At 40.3% G+C, this 22938-nt stretch overlaps 2 protein-coding genes across 4 annotated transcripts in view; one reads left to right on the top strand and one right to left on the bottom strand.

The window, feature by feature from the left end:
• Positions 1–12249, top strand: part of slc4a5a (solute carrier family 4 member 5a) — a 40458-nt gene extending 28209 nt beyond the window's left edge. For 2 of the 3 annotated variants that reach the window (XM_085181110.1, XM_085181109.1), the window contains 13 exons: positions 1010–1143; positions 2625–2896; positions 5055–5116; positions 5393–5584; positions 6550–6663; positions 7006–7167; positions 7314–7492; positions 7661–7733; positions 8168–8236; positions 8596–8769; positions 9378–9569; positions 9673–9731; positions 12038–12249. In XM_085181110.1, coding sequence (XP_085037236.1) covers positions 1010–1143; positions 2625–2896; positions 5055–5116; positions 5393–5584; positions 6550–6663; positions 7006–7167; positions 7314–7492; positions 7661–7733; positions 8168–8236; positions 8596–8769; positions 9378–9569; positions 9673–9731; positions 12038–12203 — 1848 coding nt within the window. In that variant the 3' untranslated portion in view covers positions 12204–12249. The remainder of the gene's footprint in view (positions 1–1009; positions 1144–2624; positions 2897–5054; positions 5117–5392; positions 5585–6549; positions 6664–7005; positions 7168–7313; positions 7493–7660; positions 7734–8167; positions 8237–8595; positions 8770–9377; positions 9570–9672; positions 9732–12037) is intronic. The other variant, XM_085181111.1, reaches the window with a different exon arrangement.
• Positions 12250–12337: 88 nt separating this feature from the next.
• Positions 12338–22623, bottom strand: ogfod2 (2-oxoglutarate and iron-dependent oxygenase domain containing 2). Its single transcript, XM_085181118.1, has 7 exons — positions 22378–22623; positions 22204–22260; positions 16551–16661; positions 16363–16462; positions 15534–15658; positions 14325–14582; positions 12338–14176 (listed from the first exon to the last, which is right to left on the bottom strand). Exons 1-7 carry the CDS (start codon positions 22510–22512, stop codon positions 13910–13912), a joined length of 1053 nt encoding a protein of 350 aa, XP_085037244.1. The 5' UTR covers positions 22513–22623; the 3' UTR covers positions 12338–13909.
• Positions 22624–22938: the final 315 nt, after the last annotated feature.

Below are 22938 nucleotides of genomic sequence, written 5' to 3'. Positions count from 1 at the left end.
TCGATACGAATATTGTTGCACCCCTAAAATATATATATATATGTGTGTGTGTATATATATATATATATATATATATGTTAGGGGTGCAACAATACTCGTATCGGTATTGAACCGTTCGATACATGAACTAGAACATAACAGAAAAATGGATGGTCAAAGGAGCTTGCAAAGTAAAGCGTCTGGACTTCTTTAAGTTGCTTGAAGACGTTTCACCTCTCATCCGTTCTAACTTAGAACTGAAGAAGCTTCTCGGATGAGAGGTGAAACGTCTTCAAGCAACTTAAAGAACTTAAAGAAGTCTCATATATATACACATATAATACATATATGTGTATATATATGAGAGCTTGTGCTGGGATGCCATCTGGTCCAGCTGCCATCCATGTGTTGTCTGTGAAGGTTCTCAGTCATCCAGGTCATCGTAGTCAAAGGAGCTTGCAAAGAAAAGCGTCTGGACTTCTTTAAGTTGCTTGAAGACGTTTCACCTCTCATCCGAGAAGCTTCTTCAGTTCTAAGTTAGAACGGATGAGAGGTGAAACGTCTTCAAGCAACTTAAAGAAGTCCAGACGCTTTACTTTGCAAGCTCCTTTGACCATCCATGTGTTGATTTTTCTGATATGTTCTAGTTCGTTGTGAGCTGTTCTCTTTTTTCTTGTTAAGCATCAATATCTTTGCACCACTCCAAAACAAACTGTCATAGACAAAAACAAAGGTCCAGGCAGAAATAACTCCAGATTAGTGCTTTGACTTGCCTATATTGCTCCCCTGTGAAGCCTTTTGCCTTATGTCTAATGCTCTCAAACACAACAGTTGCTATCACCTTTCTCCCACCAACACACACACTCATCTTGAATTGCTGTCTTAATCAGCACCAGAACACTTTGCGATTTTTAGTTGCCTGTTAATTTCACAAATTGGTGTGGGAATCTCATTCCACAGCAGCACTTATTTCAACCCTATTACCCCTCTCTCTTTCTTTCTCTCTGTCTCTCTCTCTCTTTGCCAACAGGGTGTGATGGAGAGTTTCCTGGGTACAGCCCTGGCTGGTTCTGTCTTCTGTTTCTTTGGTGGTCAGCCCCTCATCATCCTCAGTTCCACTGGACCCATCCTCATCTTTGAAAAGCTGCTGTTTGAATTCAGCAAGTGAGCTGCTTTAGAGCATAGTAGATTTATATACTGGGAAGGTTCATGTTCTGAAGAGACCTCAGTAATGTCAGGAGTAAACATCTCATCTCACCACATTATTATTATTTACGGTTTGCATTAAAATCATTTTAGGTTGAAGAGTTTCAGTTGAAATGCTATGTGCAGTATGTCGGAGCATATGTATGGTTTTATTTACTTCAGGCTGAATGCAAATCCAAATTTCTGAAATGCTGCAGAAAGAAGAAGATGAAGAAAAAAAGGATTAATGCCTTGATTCTAATTTGCTGGTTACTTTAACCAGAAAACAGCCGGAGAAGCGCTTTTGCCGTTCTGATCTTTGCTCTGACTGCAGTTCTGCTGAAGTAATGAGTTCAGCTACCATTAAATACCAACCCTCAAATCCACTTTGCAATCACTTGTACTTACCTCAATTTATATTGACAGCCCTGATACCACAGAGTATACATGTAAACACAGCCTGCTACATAGTGTTTGTACTGAAACAGTGAACTATTTTAAGTGTGAACAAAAACAAAATGTTAACCAAAATTCAAACTGTCTTTATTGTCACAGTGAAAAATTCCAAGAGTTATATTTGTTTATATGAAATATTTGTTTGCATGAAACAAACTAGGTCAAGTAGATGACATCCCAGCCTGATACATACTGATGCGCCCAAAAATACCAGCGCTTTAGCTGGTAGCTGTTATTTTTCTGAGGATTCTGCAAAATGTGGTCCTATACAGAGCCAGCGTTGCAGAGACAGCTTTGAGAGTTCAGTATGTTTTGTATGTTTGTTAACAAGACAGCATGGCAGATGTGAAAAATGCAGTCACCTGTATTTAAAGGTGAGAGAAAGATTGACAATGAGTGTGATCCGATGCCTTTGTGCAGATGATGCATGTAATAATGTAGTAATCGTTGATAAACGCTCATGGGTCAGAATATCAGCTTGTTGATGGCCATTAGGGCGGGCATGATGCAGTGACACAGTGGTCCTTCTCAAAGATTAAATAACATTAGTGGGCTTCCACATGAATCTAACTTTATCACATTTAACTGTGTGTAAAAACTGAATAGACTTGGAAAAACAATCAACAGTTTAAATATACAGAATTATAACCAGTTTGAATGTAATAAATTAAAAAATGTAATTATATGCATGCAAAATATATATGCACGATAATAGATCTATTTTGTGCATGTGACTGATAAGATGATGATATAAAGAAGGAAGGATAAGAAGTCCGAACCGAGTCCTTCTTGTGTAGTTGGTGATTTTGCTCGCACATATCATGTGTTTGATTACTCAAGCCTTGATATTTGTCTGTAAACACTCCAAGCACGGTTGTTTTTCCCCATCAAGCTGCTCTATATTCACAGATAATGTACTGTTTGCACAACACTGGATATCTTTGTGTTCTGTGCCTCAATTCATCATTGCTCTCACCTGTTTTTCTGACCTGTCGCTTCCACAGGAACAACAGCATAGATTACATGGAGCTGCGTCTGTGGATCGGCATGCACTCGTGCCTACAGTGTTTCATCCTCGTAGCTACAGATGCCAGTTACATCATCAAATACATGACGCGTTTTACTGAGGAGGGCTTCTCCAGCCTTATATCCTTCATCTTCATCTCTGACGCCATCAAGAAGATGGTGGGCGCCTTCAAATATTATCCCATCAACACAGACTTTAAGCCCGACTATGTCACCACCTACAAGTGCGAGTGCCTGGCCCCAGACCCGAGTGAGTTCACCCCTTGACTCAGGGATAGAGAGGAAAGGGGGATTATTAGTGTCATTGGACTGACATGACAGGCAGATTACAGAAGCAAACGCATGTGTTCACTTTATCAACAGCTTTATTTGAGAATGCCGTCAGCTTTAATGTCTTGATTTCATTGGTTTAATTATTACTTATAACAATATGTGAATAAATGCAGTACAGCAAACTAAATAACTATTATGCATAGGGCTCATGATAGGGTCACGAAGCAGGATTTATTAACAAGATCTGTTGATTGTTGACAAGAAAAGAAATTATCACTCAGTGTTATTGTGAATTTTATTTATCTCAGCTTTGGTGCTTATTTCACAGTTAAAATATTAAAACTAATTTCTCACGTATATCAGAAAAAAGATTTAAAATGAATGGCTGTCGAGGTAATAATGCGCATCAGTTTTTAGTCGATCAGGTAATAATGAAACGTTTGCCTGCTACAAAGAAATGTTAGATCTTTTTTTTTGTCCACTGGTTTCCTTTGCAGTGTTCGCTCACTGACAGAGCGTTCACTCTAATGGCATACATCATTAATGTGTCTCCTAGCAGATGCCTCCTGTGGTTATTTTAAGCTGCCACCGGTCCACATTATTTAGCACACTGAAGATTAAATGATACTGTTTTAGCTGTTTTTAACCATCTATAGCTGTACAGGCATATCAAGCATGTGTTGGAGGCAACTTATTACAACTATTAACATCACACAGAGAGGACTGACAAATAACTACACTATAATAGGTCTGTGGATGTCTTTGTCATCATTTCTTCATAACCATACTTGTGATGATATCTGGAGTAGAGTTATAATAGTTTTGTATTTTCTAATTACTATTTATTTTTATTTCATTTTCACCTTTTGGTTGCGATTTGGTGTAGTCATTTCAGCCACCACCAGTATTGTTATTGTTTGAAAATGCAAAGTTTTAGTTTCCGTTTTAGTCTTTATAATTAGTATTACTGTCTGGGGGAGGCAGACAGTGGCGCCACCGGGAAGGGGTTGGGGTGGTGGCGGGTCAAGGTAAGGCTGTCCTATGTTGGTAATAATGTAATAAGTTTGTAGAAAAACTGGTGCCAATCCATGGACAGATCACTGGTGCATCTCAGTGCCAACACAGAGACAGGCAACAGTTCACACTCTTACATGATCCAACACTTATCTGTCTTTATTAAACAAGTTTCATCAATCAATCAATTAAAGCAGATTTTTATGCATTTCAAAATCTTAATTGTTTTTTATATGTACCTATTTTCAGTGATATCAGCTATAATAGCAGGAAATTAACTAGACATATCATTCTTTTCTTTCTGTTTTTGCCATCTTTTTCAAGTAACCTACATTTGACAGCAGCATAATAAAAATGGAAAGTTCTGTTTTCGGTGTGCCACCCCAATATGTTTAGTGCCCCCCATATGGCCACGCCTACAAAACAAATCTGGAGCAGTGGTAGTGCAGTGGTACTTCTGAGCAAAAAAAACCTCATAAAATATGTATGTGGGGTAATCAGGTTGTTAGTTTTTAACTGTTGCAAATCGGCAACGCCTGCCTTGAGAGGGTTAAAAGCAGTTGACTCGCAGTCCTGTAGATATACAGAGCCTCAAATATACCACTAAAACGAAATATATTTCCTCTAGATTTTTATTTTATTTTACTTCATTTTTTGAAGTTCACAAAATCGCTTCAGATAGTTTTGATTTTTTAAAAAGTGATTTAGTTTAGTTTTCTTTTTTTGTTTGTTTGGTTTTAGTTAATTATAGTAACCTTGGTGTGCAGTGATGAATAACAGCTTTATTCTTCTTGGGTTGATGGGTTTGATGATGGTAATCTACCCACCTTTTTTCAAGTGCAGGTAATTTGCAGTCATTTCTGCAGACATTGATTTCTGTAACTGATTGTTATCTTGTTTGCTTTTGCCATGCACAAACAATTTGGCTGCCGTCTCTTGCAAGTGAGTACCCCTTTGTCTGTCTGCATGAGACTCGGAGTGCTCTCTGTCCAGCTGCTGGATTCTCATTATATTTTGCGTTTCTTCTTTCCTCCCCTTTTGTTTTCTTCATCACCCCATCTACACTATCCGACTCATTACCTGGCTCCTCCCTACTCTCTCTCTCCCCAATCCGTGAACAGTGGCTGCAATGATCTTCAATGGTTTAGCTCCAATGCCAGATAACAGCTCTAGTGTCTCTGGGGTGAGTGCTTGCTTTCATTAAATGTTTAATTTTCTATTTTTTGTTGCTATATTTCAAGATAAATGTCCACAGAGTTTACAGCTAACCCAGGTGTCAGCTCTGTCTCTAAAAGAAGTCGCTTTCCCTCCTCTGTGTCTGCGTCTCTCCATCAACCCCACTGACCTTTCACTATTACTAACTTTACATCTGCGCCGACAATTTTTTGCTCTCTACGTGTCTTTGTCGAAACACTACGCTCTTCTTCATCCTCTCTTACTGCTGCCAACACCATCCCAGTTGAATGTGACAGCTCTGGACTGGAGCCAGCTGAGCAAGAAGGAGTGTGTGAAGTATGGAGGCTCTCTGGTGGGAAAGTCCTGCAAGTTCGTCCCCGATCTGGCCCTCATGTCCTTCATCCTCTTCTTTGGCACCTACTCCATGACCGTCTCCCTCAAGAAGTTCAAGTTCAGCCGCTACTTCCCAACCAAGGTGGGTAAAGTATCTGTCTACATATGTGTCCTTTTGAACCAAGTTACACAATGTTTTTGCAAAACTCATAATGAACTTTTTCATCATAGTGGATTGAAAACAAGTATTAAAACAGTCTATTTTTTTTAAAGAAAAGACCTATACATGCAAGCAAAAAGACTGAAATTAATGAAAATGTACAAACCAGCAGAATTGTTTGAGCAGGTGGAAGAGAGTCTGGAGAGGTGGAGGTAAGAAGAAGCTAGACTGAATACATGTATGTAAACAGTGAAGCTGCAAGTAGAGGTAGTGAAGTTAGATGTATTTAAATACCTGGGATCAGGTATGGACAGGATTAAATATGAGCATATCAGAGGGACAGCTCAGGTTTAGCGGTTTGAAAAAAGTCAGAGAGGCAAGGCTGAGATGGTTTGGGCATGTGCAGCAGAGTGATAGTGGATATTTTGAACGAAGGATATTTGATATGGAGCTACCAGGCTGGAGGAAAAGAGGGAGATCCCAGAGAAGATTCATGGATGCAGTGAAGGAGGACAGGAAGAGGGTTGGTGTGACAGAAGAGAACACTAGGGTGAGATGGAGGCAGATGATCTGCTGTGGCTGAAAGAAGAAGAAGAAGATAGTATAAACAAAAAAATGGCTGCCAAGTTTTTGAAAGTATTAGATGTTTTTGGGCAGAAAACCTAGCTATTAGATCATTGTTCTTCCTTTTTACCTGCACAGCAACTCTTCTAGCAGGAAGTGGAGAGCCAACCAGACAAAGAAGTAATTCTTCTTATTTTACTGTATTCCTTTTTCTGACACCAGGATTACATTTGACTAAAGTGAAACTTGGCAGGCTACTTTTTCTTTTCAGTATTTATGAGCAGCTTCCTGCCTATTAGACCTCGGAAGCATCTCATCTTTAAGTTCTGCAAATGTTTATCTTTGTAATACAGACTGTTCTCTTTTTCTGTGTTTGGCACCAGCTGAGGAAACTCATCAGTGACTTCTCTATCTTCATGTCCATCATGACCTTTGTTGGGCTGGACATGTTAATGGGACTCAAAACTCCCAAGCTTATTGTCCCAACAGAATTTAAGGTAATTTCCAAACTGTTTATATTTAGAAGAAAACAAGTAAAAAACAATTTCCAAAATAAGCAGCTCTATGACATGTTGCTGTATTGGGGACTGGTAGGGAATTTTGAATGGAAACACATGAACATTTTGGATAACAAACGTGCTCAGAGTTAGAGAAGACGATCCATGCTGCCGTTATATCTGTTAGCGTTGCAGGGATGCACTTTGACCATCTACAGATTGCATTAACTCTCCACAACAAAATAACTTCATCACACTGGCTTAAAATTATGTTCCAATAATGATCTTGTGGAACTGAATCCTCGCTTTTAATAAAAAATAAAGCTGCCTTTCATTTAACAGCCAACTCGACCGGGTCGTGGCTGGCTTGTGATGCCTTTTGGGAAGAATCCATGGTGGGTGTATCTGGCCAGCTTTGTGCCCGCCCTGCTTGTCACCATCCTCATCTTCATGGATCAGCAGATCAGCGCTGTCATTGTTAACCGCAAGGAGAACAAACTTAAGGTAGGTGTGCAACCAGTCAAATCAACATCAAAAGCCAAAGTAACAGTCACGAAACAGCGCTATAAATTCAGACAGAAGCCTATCAACTCACAGCCTGCCCCTTATGAGGTTGCTTTTTATAGAAATTATCTTTGTTTGCCCTGCAGAAAGGCTGTGGCTATCACTTGGATCTGTTCTGGGTTGGAGTCCTGATGGCCACATGCTCCTTCTTGGGTCTGCCCTGGTACGTGGCTGCCACCGTCATCTCTATTGCTCACATCGACTCTCTGAAGATGGAGAGTGAATCGAGTGCTCCAGGAGAGCAGCCGCAGTTCCTCGGGGTCAGGTCGGTCCACAGTAGCGTAAAAACAGTGCAGTTTGTCAAATAGGCCGCCACTACCAACATCACAGAGCTACAGAACCACTGTCCTAAATCCTTTGTAGCTGACGTAGACGAGTGCATTGTGAAACTGACTTGACGCTCTCTTGTGTCCCATCAATGTCAAACATACAGAGAACAAAGAGTGACAGGCATACTGGTGTTCGTTCTCACTGGAGTCTCCATCTTCCTTGCTCCTGTACTTAAGGTATGAGGGGCATAATGGATGTTTTTATTTTTGTTTTTGTAATTGCTATATGAGGGTTTTTTTCTTTACTGTTTCCTCAAGATTTGTTCTTATTATCTGCAAAACTCAAGATGCTCACTACTTTTTCATACAGGGCAACAAATTATTTCTGAAAATATGTGCAATAAATTGGGATTATGAAATAACAATGTGCAATATATAAATTAAAACATTTATGAATCAATAAATTATGTTAAACAAATTTCAGGTACCCACATTTTGAAGCCTCCATATTAGTTTTTCAGTTACCCTGTTTGGGTGGTTATTAGCTTGGTTAGAGCTGCGTCTACAAACTCTACACATCTACACTCATTTTTGCTAAGAGTCAGAATTTCACTCTCATTGTGATGCTGTGAACTCTCTTAATTATGGCCAACATGTACTTTCACTTGCAGTTCATCCCCATGCCTGTGCTGTACGGTGTCTTCCTCTACATGGGTGTAGCATCTCTCAGTGGAATCCAGGTACCATGCGTATGCCAGCTGGTGTTATTTATGGTTTGAGTGATTTGTGGCTGGGCAGCTTACTTATTGAGTTACAGACAGCAGATGTGAAGTGGCTTATTTAAAGCTTTTAAGCAAAAAATGTAACACTAACAACCAACAGGTATGCTGATACCATTATGTCCATATAGACTGCAGAGATGAAAAAAATCGAAAAGAAAAGAAAAAGGTTTTCAATTCGACACAATGTGTGAAACAACAATAAATAAACTGCACAAGTCTGCTCTAAATAATTTAAGCACTCGTGATCGTTGTAAGTTTATTTGTATTTAACATAAATTCCTGCCCCTCAACCCTCTTGTTGTCATTGCCTTTCACAGTTCTGGGACAGGATAAAGTTGTACATGATGCCTTCCAAGCACCAACCTGACTTTACCTACCTGCGTCATGTTCCTCTCAGAAGGGTACACCTGTTCACTCTGATCCAGATTACATGTCTGGCTGTGCTCTGGGTCCTCAAGTCCACCTTCTTGGCAATCATATTTCCCGTTATGGTAAGTGTGATGAAATACTCCCTTTTGCACCACAAATTATAGATCCTGTGTTGTGAGATGGGTGGAGCTGAGAGACAAGTGTTTTGAAATGGAAGAAACACAGATGCTGCTGCTAAAACTACAGGGTGGGCCATTTATATGGATACACTGTAATAAAATGGGAATGGTTGGTGATATTAAAGTCCTGTTTGTGGCACATTAGTATATGTGAGGGGGCAAATTCCTCAAGATGGGTGGTGACCATGGTGGCCATTTAGAAGTCGGCCATCTTGGATACAACTTTTGTTTTTTCAATAGGAAGAGGGCCATGTGACACATCAAACTTATTGGTAATGTCACAAGAAAAACAATGGTGTGCTTGGTTTCAACATAACTTTTCCACATATAGAAGCTGTAAATGTGCAGAATATGTAAAAGCGATAGTTTTAATGGTGTTTTTAAAGTATGTAAATACTGCTCTGATTTTGCTCAACCAGTGATTCCCATTAACATCACCTATACATGGCATCCAGAAAATCATATTCACAGCATAACTCATATATGAGATGAATGTTACCAGGAGCTGAAACAAGATCTCTGTGTTGGTCTGTCTCTGTGTCAAACACCAGATCCTGGGTCTGATGGTGGTCAGAAAGATGCTGGACATGGTCTTCTCCCAGCACGACTTGGCGTGGCTGGATGACCTCCTGCCTGAAAAAGAGAAGAAGAAGAAGGATGATGATAAGAAGAAGGGGAAGGGGAAGGAGAAGGAGAAGGAGAAAGAGAAGAAGAAGCCCAAACCTGATGACAGTGAGGAGGAGGTGAGAAACTCAAGCTTTTGCTGCCCCCTACAGGACTGACAAACCATGACATAAGTGTGTGAAGCGCACCGTCTGTACTGTGTGTGTATGTGTTTGCTTGCAGGACAAGTATCACTGCTACGCGAACCACTCACCCAGCTCTGAGTCAGACTTGGATCGAAGGTACTGTGTTCTCAAACTGCACATCCCCTACAAAGACCTCGTCTATCCTGATGTCACACAGACTCAGTGGGGAGCATACTGCCAGGCTGCAGCCACACGCAGGGCTCTTTAACACACACACAGATATATATATATGTCAAAGTGCACAGTTAAAGGGTCAGTTCACAAAATATACATAAGGATCAGTGATACTCGGTCAGTGATGTAGCATAAGACATAAAACAGTCCAAACTAGGAAAATGCATTCAGCATAATTTCACACACTGTTTAAATCCTGCATATAAGCACAATTTTGAGGAACTTATAGTATTTTTGTCCACAACATCTCAAAGGTTTGTAATGTACTTTGTTTAGAAGCATTTGTTAATTTGTAGGTTCAGATTATAAAAAGAAAATATAGCTGACAAATACCCTTTGATGTGTTACTATAAAGTAAGATATGCAGTTGTTCAAAAATAATTAAAAGTAGCTCCAACTTTACCCGTTGGTAAGTATCCTTTGATTTAAAGCTATATTAATCTCACCCCCCTCTTTTTTGCAGAGAATATTTCTTGGGTGGAATGTACCTGCAAAAAAATGTATTAGTTACACTGATTTCTGTATAGCTCATTGCCACTAGAGGGAATTGCATGTTTGTGCAGTTTGGGTGAACTGGAACATAGACAAAATAAGAAACTTTAACTGAATGGCTCATCAAACTAAACAGGAAACTGGCAAATACTTGGATAGACTCAGTCGCATGAAAATTGATCACATAGCCTTTTTATATTGATACACTGACTTATTGCACACCCTTTAAATGGCCTGTATTTTAACAAGAAATTCAATTCATTACTTCTGTATTTTCCTCTGTATGGTTTGTAAACATACACATGTGCAGTCCCATGGTTGTCATCAGGTGTCATGTTTGAGTTCGGTCTCCTCTCCATGCACTTTAAGGCAATGCAGATGTTGTGCTGAACAGTGTAATGTTTTAAATATCTGACAGCCTGTGTCTGAGCTGCCCTCTGCACACAACTCAGCATGTTGTTACTCTTCACTGCTCACCTTAAAGCAGTATAGGTTTGCTATGTATCTCAAAGGCTTCAGTGTTCGTTGTGTAGTTTAACATAGTGTGCGAGCAGTCAAACTAGATGAAGAAGGTATTGTGTGGTCTTTTTAGTCCTGTGTGTATCTAGCACATAGAGAGGATATATTTTAGGCCTCTGTATACACAACTGTATAATCATCCATGTGCAGCATACATCATTTGGTTGTTTCTTTTTCTTCCATGTGCTGAATCTCTTTAGTACATCAGTCACACCTGCATGTGATATGTAGTCAGACCCCAGCTCTCCAACCTGCCTCCGTCCCTCACAGCAGTTTCATTGCATACATTTTGCACTGAAAGTGCCATTTACATTATTTAACCATAAATACTGTAACTTTGGGCTGTTTGCCCTTTGTGGCTGATTCAAATGTTCCCATCATGTCTGCATTGCTTTATTAGAGGCATGGTTTGGAATTGACACTGTGAACTTGTTTGCTGACATGCAGCCATCTGTGGAAGTACATAAATTCTCTGTGACGTTATTTTATTGAAGGATTTATACAAACACAAAATGCACTGATCGCCAGACCTTTGAAGCTATTGTACGAGTTTTTATACAAGTCTTTACAACATGTGCTGACATAATGCAAAAGGCAGGCATGCATAATAGTGCACAATCAAAAACTCAAAAACACTTGATATCAGAGTCAAAACAAATTTATCATTGCAAATTAACATTTAAAAAAGTAGGATGTTTTATTATTATGTTATCCCAATGTACTCAGTAAATTCAAGCTATGTTTGCTCACGGTTAATTTAAACCACAGGCTGCATATAAAAGATGGGTATGGCCACTATAGCATCACCCAGTGGTTAATGAAGTCCTCTTATGAAAAACAGATGAGCATATTCACCATTTCCGATAGATGTCTATTCAACTAGACTTGATTTAGAAACCAGGGCTCCCCCTGCTGGCCGTTAGAAGGAATACGAGTTTAGTGCACTTTACTTTTCAGACCATAATGTAGTTACAGTCTATGTCATTCACAGTGTGGGAACCATCAGCTAGTCTGCTGACTCCCTGTGGGAGCAACAGCCAATATTTTGGGACTGATTTCACTCATTAGCTAAGCGCTAACCCAAACTGCTGTAGTCATCGTGTCTCACAGCCAAGCTCCGCCGCATTCCCCTCCCCTCCTGGTAGAACCACTGTGTCTTTGGCTATGGGTGTGTATGGTACCTGGTGTATATGGTAACTGGACCTTGCCCTTCTCAGCATCACCCTCCATTTGAAGATCTCCTGTCCGTCGTCTCCTACCATGACCATGGGCCGAGGAATGACGTGCCCGGTGCCCCAGGTCAAGATCGAGATGGAGTCAGATTACGATTCAGACATCGACCACCACCGGCCTCGTGACATGAGCAGTGAGACCACATTATAAAGCTGAGATACGATATCTCATTGACTGAAGAACATAAAACAAAGTGTGGGCAGACTACTGAAAGCAGCCAGTGCTGACCCGCACAGGATGGCACAGACACCTGACAGCTGAACCCAGTGAGATGGGACTGATGCAATAACTGCACTTAAGACTGCACTTGGATAAGTTTTTTTTTTTAAAAATATTATTTTAAACTGGTCCATTTGGCATACATTGCTCTAAATGGTACATTGAAAACTATATACTTGTGTATGTGTATAATGTAAAGGACTGTAACAGGCGGAAATATTTATCTGTATAGTGTTTTTTGTGAAAATGTATCTTATTGTAGCTATATTGTACTATCATTGTAATTACACTAAATCCACACTATACAAGCCTCAAACTTAATGTACTATGCTCTCATAAGCCTGCATGTACAGAACTGGATTTCAATGCAAGATACATGAAAATAAGCAATACCTTAGCAACCAGAGCCATGCCTTTGTTGCACTTGTGTTTTGGTGTGTTTGAATATGCAACAGTGAACCTGACCCTCCCCACCTCCCAATTTCCCCCCAGTTCAACACTAATAGCACAAGCAGGAGTAAAAAGAAACAACCAAAAGGCCATGATGTTGTGATGTTTGTTGAAAAGAATCCATTTATTTTGTAAGATGTAGCGAGCAGGTTCATATTAGTGTTCTTAAAAAACTGTGTGAAAAAATTAATTACTTCAACCACATAGCAAAGACATTTACACACAAAGAATATTATTAATGAACTAACAGAATTTGTGTAATTAAACTTCTATTATTTCAAACTGTGCGTGTTTTTTCCTCAGAGATATAAAGCAGGGATGTATCGCAGCCAAATCTGTGGCTTAGCAAATGTTGATTATTCCAGCAGTGCTTTCATTCTTTCTGACCCAAGACTGATGAGGCACATTTTGCTAAACATTAAACCTCATTTATCTGATAGGGAAATACAACAAGGCTTTAATATTAGCAATGTGGACTTCTGCAGCCTGCAGATACATACATTTATAAACAAATATGCCATCTTCTTAGAAATGCATTGATCATATGGTAGATGACCCCCTACAAATTCTGACTTTGTTGAATAAAAGGACGCCTACTGATGACTGAAATCCAAACGACAATTGTGCAACAACAAAAAAGTTTGTAGAAGAAAAACTTCCAGGGCAAAGAGAGAATTTTAAAGCCTTATTTTAGGAGAAATTCAAAAGTTTTAAACAGTTTTATCAGATCTGATTGGTGATTCTGAAAATGCAATATCCCATGACGACTCTTCACCCAAAACACTGAGTGGCAATATTATCTCAAGAAAATATTATAAAACGGGACACTACACTGAATGTCTGAGCCAAATATTAATAGTATTACTATTCACAGCAGATGGCTGCTCCTCCCCAAGAATCCTCCTTCCTGTTCAAACTGAGTTTTTCCTCCCCACTGTCGCAATGTGGTTATTCACAGGGAAGGGGGTCATCTGATTGTTTGGCTTTTCTCTATTATATAAAGCACCTTGAGGCAACTATTGTTGTGATTTGGCTGTATATAAATAAATCTGAATTGACTATTACTAATATTCATAAAATAATCATCCTAATTTCAAATGAGTCATATTACTTCATAAGAATTCGTTCACTTTAACGTCTTCCTATAATCAGCCAGTGCAGTCTTTAGTCAAAAGGAACTGGATGCATCACGTCAGCGCGCATGAGATGTTCTGTGGTGGATCAGAGTGTTTTGTGAAGCCATCAGCAAAGCCCTCCGCTTCCACCAATGTGGGTGTCCTGTTGCACATGGGGCACTGTTTATTTCGTTCCTGTGAGGCTCTCATCCAGATGATGAGGTTCCAGCGCTGACCAGAAGAGATGGGTAAAGCACCGTGCATATGTTGACCCCGATGGAGGAGGCCCTCAGTCACCCTGTGTTCAACCTCTGAGCACTCCGTCTCACTTACAGGAACCTACAGAGAGGGCAAAAACTATTAATTATACTTTTGTATCAAATAATTTTTTTATTATTTTATATCTATATGTTTTTAGTTGTACACAACAAAAACAAAAAATATATCATATCATAAACAACACCGGAAAATCATAGCAGGGCATCACCTGTCTCATATCACCAAAATAAAGGTTGCCCTCAGTGAACTCCTTGCCCAGTGAAACATTCAGGGTGACTTCTGCATTGTCATAGTGGTAGCTCAGGTCCAGATCTTCATTCATGTCATATTTGACCACAAAGGCCTTGTGACTATCCAGACAGCACCCCCCACAGTCTGGATAAAGCAGGGAGGTGAGTGGCAGCAAGTACTGTTCACGGAGAGGTGTGATGAAGTGCTCGTCAAAGCCCAGCTCATTAAGGAGAATCTGAAGATACAAGGAAGAGCAACAAGACAACTTATACAGCTTTATTTCTACAAAGGTAGAGACACTCTCTGAAATGTTAATAAAAGCACAAATACAGGATTTTCCAAATCATTTAAATCGTCCATTTAAATTGTTATACCTACAAAAGACAGCATATCCAAGTAATGCTTACAAAAAGAAATTCCTGTGATTTTTTTTAGCTAATTTGGTGAAGTATTAGAAAATAAATAATTGCATTTATTTTTTGGTTGGGCAAGTAGTTAAACATACAGCCCCAACCTCCCATCACCCCCACTCGTTTGCAGCAGAAGGCTCCTCCTCCTTGAGCCTGGGTCGTTTCTTATGGTTAACAGGGAGTTTTTCCTTCCCACTGTCTCCAAGTGCTTGCTCACAGGAGTTTCAAGGCACTTTATATTGTAAAGTGCCTTGAAGTGACTGTTGACTGCACGGATTGCTAGTGGTTGCCGTCTCCAAATAAACGTGTCCTGATTTGGACGCTCTGAGATATGCAGTTTGGAAATAACTCATCCGTATGGATTATGATGCATCTCACTGCAGTAGGCAATTAAACTCAGTTGGTTGCCAACTGCTTGTATTTGGTTAAATCCCCATATAAAATCTATCTACAAAGAAAAAAATAAAGCGCAACTTGAGACTGAGACAGCATTGTGGGAAATCTTGGATGCTGAATCCTCCAAGCTAAAAAGGAGAAACAGCAAACAGCTTATCACCGCATAATCCAAAAGCCAGCATCAGTGATGGTATGAAGGTACATTTGGCATGAATCACTTGGACATCAGTGAGATTAGATAAAATCTATAATAATTCAAACTTCTGGCCCCAAATCTTGTTTTTAGAGTCATTAAAGATGTAAACATCTGGCCACAACTGCACAGTTAAGGAGATGGTATAGAGTGTTTTCAGCGGTTTCAGAAGGCTTTAATTTATTACCCCATACTGGTTCATTGTGTTGGGTCTTCCTTTAGGGGCTGCAGACTGCTCAAAGTGCTTTAACTCCTCCATAAGATCCTCACAGAAGCTCTTGTCAAACAAACGAAAGCGATACACTCTTGGAGCTGCAACAGAGAGGAGAGAATGAGTTAAAGATGCTCTGTGTGGTATAAAGCTGTGGAGTTAATGACAATAAAATGTCTTGATTGTCTTGAGCTGTGGTAAAACTTTGGGCACTGTGATTCTAGCCTTTTCTTCTCCGCCACTTGTTATAAATCAGTAGTTCTATTAATAGACATCATTGCTTGCCAAACTGAGCCATCACGTCTGTTATGGCCCTAGCAGGGCCTGCCATGACTTTGACCCTGTATAAGTGTGTCCTGCCATCTCTTCCGCCTTAGGTGCTGCCTTTTTTGGTACAACTGAATCCACTCAGCAATTAAACCAGATAAGTCCAAAGAAAGGAGAACTCTGATGCCAGAGAGCCTTTCATTTTGGCTTGCAGGTTGTGAGGTGTGTTTGCTGTGGCTCTGTGTTACTTTCTGGTGATAAAGCCTTTTTTTAAACTTACTATCTGGTGACCAAGTCCTGGGTCTTACCATTTTCTATTTCTTTCAAAGGTGACAACAACTTCTCCATCTCTCTAGTTGGATTTGTAATAACAATATTAATAAAAGCCTTAATTTAACAATTTTGCCTCCATGTCTCCCTTTTCTCAATTGAGACACTTTTTGTTAGTCTCCCACATCACTTGGACTTTTTAGGGAAATGTAACAAGTTCATATTTGAATCTCTGTCTCTGAGGAGTTGAAAGAACTTCCCAGCTTACCCACTTGTTCCTCCAACAAGCCTAAGAGGCCTTCTTCGGTGGCACTGTCGCTTTGACAGTACTCAACAATCTGTTTGAACTCTGAAGCAAGGTAAGACTCCTGAGGGGAAGTGAAGTGCAAATGTGTTTTATCAAGGTGTTAATGTTTTATTATTCACAATGCCGATGATGGTTAATGCAGTGACTACCTGGAGATGGTAGACATGAGGATGCAGAGGCCGGTAAATATCTTTGATAGCAGCAGCTCTTTGAGCAGATGTCACACCTAGATGCTTTCGTCTGTCCACTTCCTGGGAAATCTAAACATAAACAGGGCGGACACTTTCAGTTTATTAGTAATGCAAAAATTTCTCATTTTTTACCTCAGCTTCTTTTCATAAAATATTAATTCTCTAGTTATCTCAGCTCTGTTTGTTATACCTTCCTAATGAGTTAGGCTTGAATGCTTCATGGCATTAACAGGTCACTTATGAATCCCAATGATATTGATACCATCCTAAAAAGAGATACTCCTTTCTCTTTTAAGCTGATCCAGGGCCAGCAAATTGAAGTGCACATAGATGCCACTAGTGGAGCATCAGCTGTTCTCAAAGAGATGAAAAACATCTGTACTACAGATGTCAGAGGCAGCAGAGTTTAACTGTTAAGCTGGCTAATCGCTCACATCCAGAACTGCCATGATTTCAGCAGCAGCAGCTTAGTTTTCAGTGGGTTTTTTTAATATCTGAACACAAATACCAGTATGTACAGTGTGCCCCAGCAAAATAGCAAAAAAAAAGGTATGAATTAAATCCAGATTTCCTCCGTTTTCTTTGCCGGTAGCCGGTAGCCACGTGATTATCAGCAGTTACCACGCCTACCTAGCCGCATCAGAGCCGTTTTCCGTCAAAGACCTCCATTTTAGACCCACCTATAGACACGTGACTGGACAGACATCACATGCAGTAAATTTGGGCCCACATGGGTTTTGGCCTTGGAACGTCTGATTGGTTGAAGTAATGTGAACGTGGCATCGTTACTGTGATTCTATTGGCTCAAACAATTAAAAAGAGGTGTCGATCATGCAAATTGACCAAAAGAAACCAAAGTTACAGCCTCTCAGAGTTTAAAGGGCCAGAGACCAATTAAACGCTCCATGCGCACGGCAGAAAAGGACCATTACTAGGGCTGGGCCAAATTTACCATTCACGGTAGTACCAGTACAATGTTAGGCAACAATAAGAAAATGAAATATCACGATAGAATATGGGTAAAATGTGCATGCGCAGTGCCTTTGTTTTCATACGCACACAGCCAAAAAAGCACATCAGCAACAGAGAATGAGAAGGGGCAAAGCGGATTGTTGAGTGAAACGGGTGAACCAGAATTGGTTTGTAAAAATGGTGCAACTTCAATGATGTGTTTGTCCATCAGATACACAACAAAGCACATTTTCTGTGCATGCCGTCATTGTTCGTGTCCAAATTCATGGGCTGCATCCTCCTGAGGACGCATTTGTAGACCGATTACGTCACAGTGACACGCCGAAGGCTGTCCAAATTCGTAGGCTGTGTCCCAATTCAGAGACCGCACGCTTGAAGTACGCATTTTGAGTGCGATTATGTCACTGCCACGCAACGACGGCTGTCCCAATGCGAAGTGTACTTCACTTCAAATGCGTACTCCAAATGCGCCGTCGATATCCCCAAATATCTATCGTGTCCAAATTCATGGTCTGCATCCTCCTGAGGCCGCATTTGTAGACCGATTACGTCACAGCGACGCGCCGAAGGCTGTCCAAATTGGTAGACTCCTCCGAATGCAGCCGACAAATGCGTCCTCCTTTTCCCCGAATTTGAAGGATGGGTCAGGTGTGTCCTTCGTGGCCTACCATATCCCAGAATTCATAGCGCGGCCCAGCCAAACTCCAGTTTCCAACAATGGCGGCCGCTACTAAGTTTTAAAATTACTCATACTAATCTTTCTGGGTCACAAAATAAACTTTTAACATATTTTCAGGGGAGAAAGTAGCTGTGTAAACATCAAATATCTGCTCAGTTTATCAAGGTATCGCATATTTGCAAAATTGCTTCGACGTTTTCGGAGACGTCTGCTACCCACCAGCTCGATAGCTAGCCGGGAGCTCGAGGGTCACTGAAGCCGCCTAGAACGGCACAACTCCCGGCACATCATTTTCAGATCACCGCAGACTTTCGCTACTCAGGTTAAACGTAATATATAAGTCACTCAGACAACCTAAAAATGTTATTGTTTGGCTTTTTTCAGTGTTTTATTTGTTCGCGAGTAAATTGGTTTGGCTGAGATTAAAATTATTAGATTAGATAAAATAAAACTTTATTAATCCCCCAGGTGGGTTCCTCCTTGGTTTTCATACAGCTGACTAAACGTCAAACAGAAAACTGATTAAACAGAAGTGTGAGATGGTCGAGAATTTACGCCAGTGTCTTGTTATATTTTAGATAGCACGGAGCAGATGGCCGAGTTTATTAAACTCCACCGAGACAGTGGTGACGCTGATCAGAAGGCTAGACCGTCCAATTCCACGGCCGTTTACTTCCGGCCTACCCGACCTTCTGAGGACCCGGCCTTCGCGGTCTACGTGGGCTGGGTCCTCAGAAGGCCGGGTAGGCCGGAGGAGGATCCTCAGGAGGATGCAGCCCATGAATTTGGACACGACCATTATTACCGTATTTGTTGGACTAAGGTGCTCTAAATCTGGGAGTGATCTGGGTCCTAAACTCCGTCCGATTCAGGTCCCAAAGTCAAACGAACACTGCAGCATCTCTGAGACTTAAATACTGTCTAAATTCTTTCATCTTTAATAAAATGATCAGCATTGCTGCTTTACCAGTTCTAACTATGAAGTTTAACATCCAGGCATCCATGAAAACAGAATTTATTACATTTAACGGAGTTAGAAGTTAGCAGGAAGTTAGCCCGCTAGTTTCGCTAGTTACCTAAACATGATATAGCATGTTCTGACTGAGAGATTTCTGAAAAAATTCAAACGTACAGCTCTGCTATCACTTCAAACATAAATGAAGACAGGAAACTAAACAGCAGTGACGTTTGTAAGGTTACTGAAGTTGGGCTAGCTGGTATATAATGATGTGCTACGGGATCGCTAGCAACACAGCTATGTTAGCATAACATAAACAGTGAAGCTGGAGGATGAACGCTAACACTTTTCCACTCGATAAAAGTTAACGTGAAGGTTCCTGATGGTTAGAGACAAATGCAATCGCATGGCAGGATGCTGTAAACAGACCAAACTTCAGTCAGGAGAACAACTGAAATAATCCATCCACAATAGAAGGTTAGTCATTAATATACTGCAACAACATGGGAATAGAGCAGCTGTGATAGAATACAGGGCGATCGTGGCTCAAGAGTTGGGAGTTCGCCTTGTAATCGGAAGGTTGCCGGTTTGAGCCCCAGCTTGGACAGTCACCAGTTACCTACTGGTGGTGGTCAGAGGTGGCGCCAGTGTCCGGCAGCCTCGCCTCTGTCAGTGCTGTGGCTGTGGCTGCAATGTAGCTTGTCATCACCAGTGTGTGAATGGGTGGATGACTGGTTGTGTAAAGCGCTTTGGGGTCCTTAGGGATTAGAAAAGCGCTATACAAATACAGGCCATTTACCATTTACAGCATTAATGAATCAATGGTACGGAAGTGGAGGAAGCAAGAAGAATGAGTTGAATAAAGTTTGATTTATCTGACTGCTTTGTTTCGCTTAATGTGCCTTTTAATCCCATGCACCTTATGGTCTGAAAAATACATATTTGATTTTTTTATTTGGCACACTGCAGTTTAATGTTGCAAAGCACCTCTTTTTAACTTCAGTGGATATTATACATGGTTATGCTCAGGATATGTCAGCCCATTTCTACTGGAAATGCCTTTTGGTTAAACTTTCAGCAAGGAATTTGCATTTGCACTGTTAAATTTGTATATAGCTTTAATGCACATAAAAAACAGCTGCTTGTTTAAGTGAAAATAAATGGATGGGGTTTTTTTTGCACTAGTAAAGTTGTAGAGTTGTATTTTGTCTCGCAAAAATTATATCGTTATCGCAAATTTTCAAATATATATCGTGATATATATTTTTGGCCATATCGCCCTGCCTGACCCATTACTATGTAAATGTGTGGTTAATTCTTCAAAAATGTATTTAAAAAAAATCATTTTTAGGCATGTTAATAAAATTAATCAATTTCTGCTCTTAAATACCTAAAAAGTTCAACTGGCATGGTTTCTTGTACAACGTCTGGATATTCATGTATTGACAGCGCTGTAATTTTTCACTGTTTCACTTTAAAAACATAAATCTTTGCACAGATGATGTTTAAATGTTGGTTACTGAATTTCTGTAATGAAATGTGAACTGAGGCATATTTTTAAAAGGGTTATATGCTAAAAAAAAAAAAAAGGATAAAATCTACTTACTTTTTCCTGTGTTCCAGTCTCAGTAACTTTGACACAGTAATATCTGTTTTAATATTTACACCTCAGATGAAATTTATGAAAGTGTTAGCTTTATTTTGATACCAAGATTGTAAGCACAAAGTTTGTAATTGCAGAGAAATAATCAATTACATTTGGGCATAGCATTTTTGAGCAGGAAGCTCAGAAACCCCTTTGGGACTTAAGAAGTTATGGTGATACTTAAGGAGGTAACTCCTCAAATCTGATGAAATACCTGGCGACGCATAGTGTTTTTTTAAAAGCCGAGAAATGCACCGTATTTAATAGCTTGCTGCAAGACCTCCATTAGCGAGTTAGCACGGATTGCGCCGTGCGTGGGGCTGGACAGTTCTTATCATTTTGCAGAGACTGCTAAAAATAAAAACATAAGAGGTTTTTGGACAAAGCTTGTGTTCTCCATTCTTTAAGCACTGGTTCCCAGTACCCCAACCGGTCGCAGCAGATGGCCGCCCCTCCCTGAGCCTGGTTCTGCCGGAGGTTTCTTCCTGTTAAAAGGGAGTTTTTCCTTCCCACTGTCGCCAAAGTGCTTGCTCATAGGGGGTCATATGATTGTTGGGCTTTTCTCTGTATCTATGAAGCGCCTTGAGGCGACATTTGTTGTGATTTGGCGCTATATAAATAAAATTGAATTGAATTGGTTCGAGCACCGTTTAAGCACCGGCACCGTTTCAAAAGTACAGATTTGGCACCGGTATCGGATAAAACCTACTAAACACAGGCATCTTTTACAAGTCATTCAGAATCTACTACTCTTGAAGTTAAGCTCTTGATGCCATAATGCTTTTTGGTTCTTAATTTATAACTGCTGCCTTAAATGTTTTATTATTAGTGGTCCAGTGCGGTTATTTTTCATTTGATATTTTTATGTTGTTTTATTGTTAGGTTTGGTTTTGCCAGCTTTAACGTGAATAAATAAGCGGTCTGCAGCAAAACTGGGTTTGGGTCATCACTTTGTCTTCCAAGATAACGACCAAAAACACATTACAGTCCAGTCAGCATTACTGACTGGTCTGTGGTCCGAATCCCATTGGAAATCTGTGGGGTGAACTAAAGACCATCACAGAAGACCATCAAAACCAGAGGAGCTTGAGGGATTGCTCACTGTGTGAGTCTTGTTGCAAACTACTACAAAGAGCTGCACCCTCTTATCCAGCAAAAAAAGACAAACAACTGACTGTTAGCATCCCCGGCACGCTAATTATTTTGAACTTGAAAGTTTTTTGTGAAATCATTGTGTTTCTGTGTACAAAGCACAATAATGTAAGGGTTTAAAATACAACCGGGATGCTTGAAACAGCTGTGTCAAAAATCCCATGGCCTGTTTAACAGCACTTGTAAAATACAGTATACTTCTTACCTTGTTGAGCACTCCCTCAAACTGTTCATCCGTGACGCAGCCCAACTTCTTCAGCAGCTACGCGGTAACAATTAGCAAACAATACACACCTGTCAGCTCACAAAGTTGCCATGTCACCATTTCTCATCATATTAGTATTTCGTATCAAAATGTAGCAAACTGGTATCCACTCACTGCATGGTAGTCCAGCCTGAACTGCTGCTCGGACACAAAACGAACATGGAGCTTGTATTCCTCCAGAAAAATGTTATCAGTCGTGAAACAGTCACAGGTATAAAACCGAGGCTTTTCTTTGCCTTCGTTCGTCATTGCTGCCTGTTCAAAGATAACTGCTTAAGACACAGGGAAAAACATTACCACGGACACTACTGTCAAACGCACGCACTGTGACGTTGCGCTCAGTGACAAACATGTCACCTCCGGTTCGACTTCCTCCAAATTAAAAGCACCATACATACATACATCCCATTCCATCCGTCAATAGCCCCTCCGTCCAAAAGGCGTCAAAAACATGAGACAGTTATATCAAATAGGAACAGCCCTTATATACACTTAGCTTAGGTCCATGTTTTCATTTTTATTTGCTCGTGTGTGTGTGTGTGTGTGTGTGTGTGTGTGTGTGTTTGTGTGTGTGTGTGTGTGTGTGTGTGTGTGTGTGTGTGTGTGTGTGTTGGGTGGGTGGGTGGGTGATGTTATAATCTGTAATAATCTGACAAATATAAGTATTAAAAAAAC

Source organism: Neolamprologus multifasciatus, chromosome 12 (genome assembly GCF_963576455.1).
Source record: "Neolamprologus multifasciatus chromosome 12, fNeoMul1.2, whole genome shotgun sequence".
In the NCBI taxonomy this organism is placed as follows: domain Eukaryota; kingdom Metazoa; phylum Chordata; class Actinopteri; order Cichliformes; family Cichlidae; genus Neolamprologus; species Neolamprologus multifasciatus.
Note: the sequence above shows the minus strand (reverse complement) of the source record. Positions and strands in the feature narration are given on the sequence as shown.

Excerpts from the sequence above, each read along its gene's own strand:
- ogfod2 (XM_085181118.1), bottom strand. The coding sequence starts at position 22,512 with ATGACGAACGAAGGCAAAGAAAAGCCTCGGTTTTATACCTGTGACTGT. Across the intron at positions 15,659-16,362 it reads CTTGTTGGAGGAACAAGTGG|CTCCAAGAGTGTATCGCTTT; the intron begins GTAAGCTGGGAA and ends TCTCTGTTGCAG. Across the intron at positions 14,177-14,324 it reads ATTTTGGTGATATGAGACAG|GTTCCTGTAAGTGAGACGGA; the intron begins GTGATGCCCTGC and ends CCCTCTCTGTAG.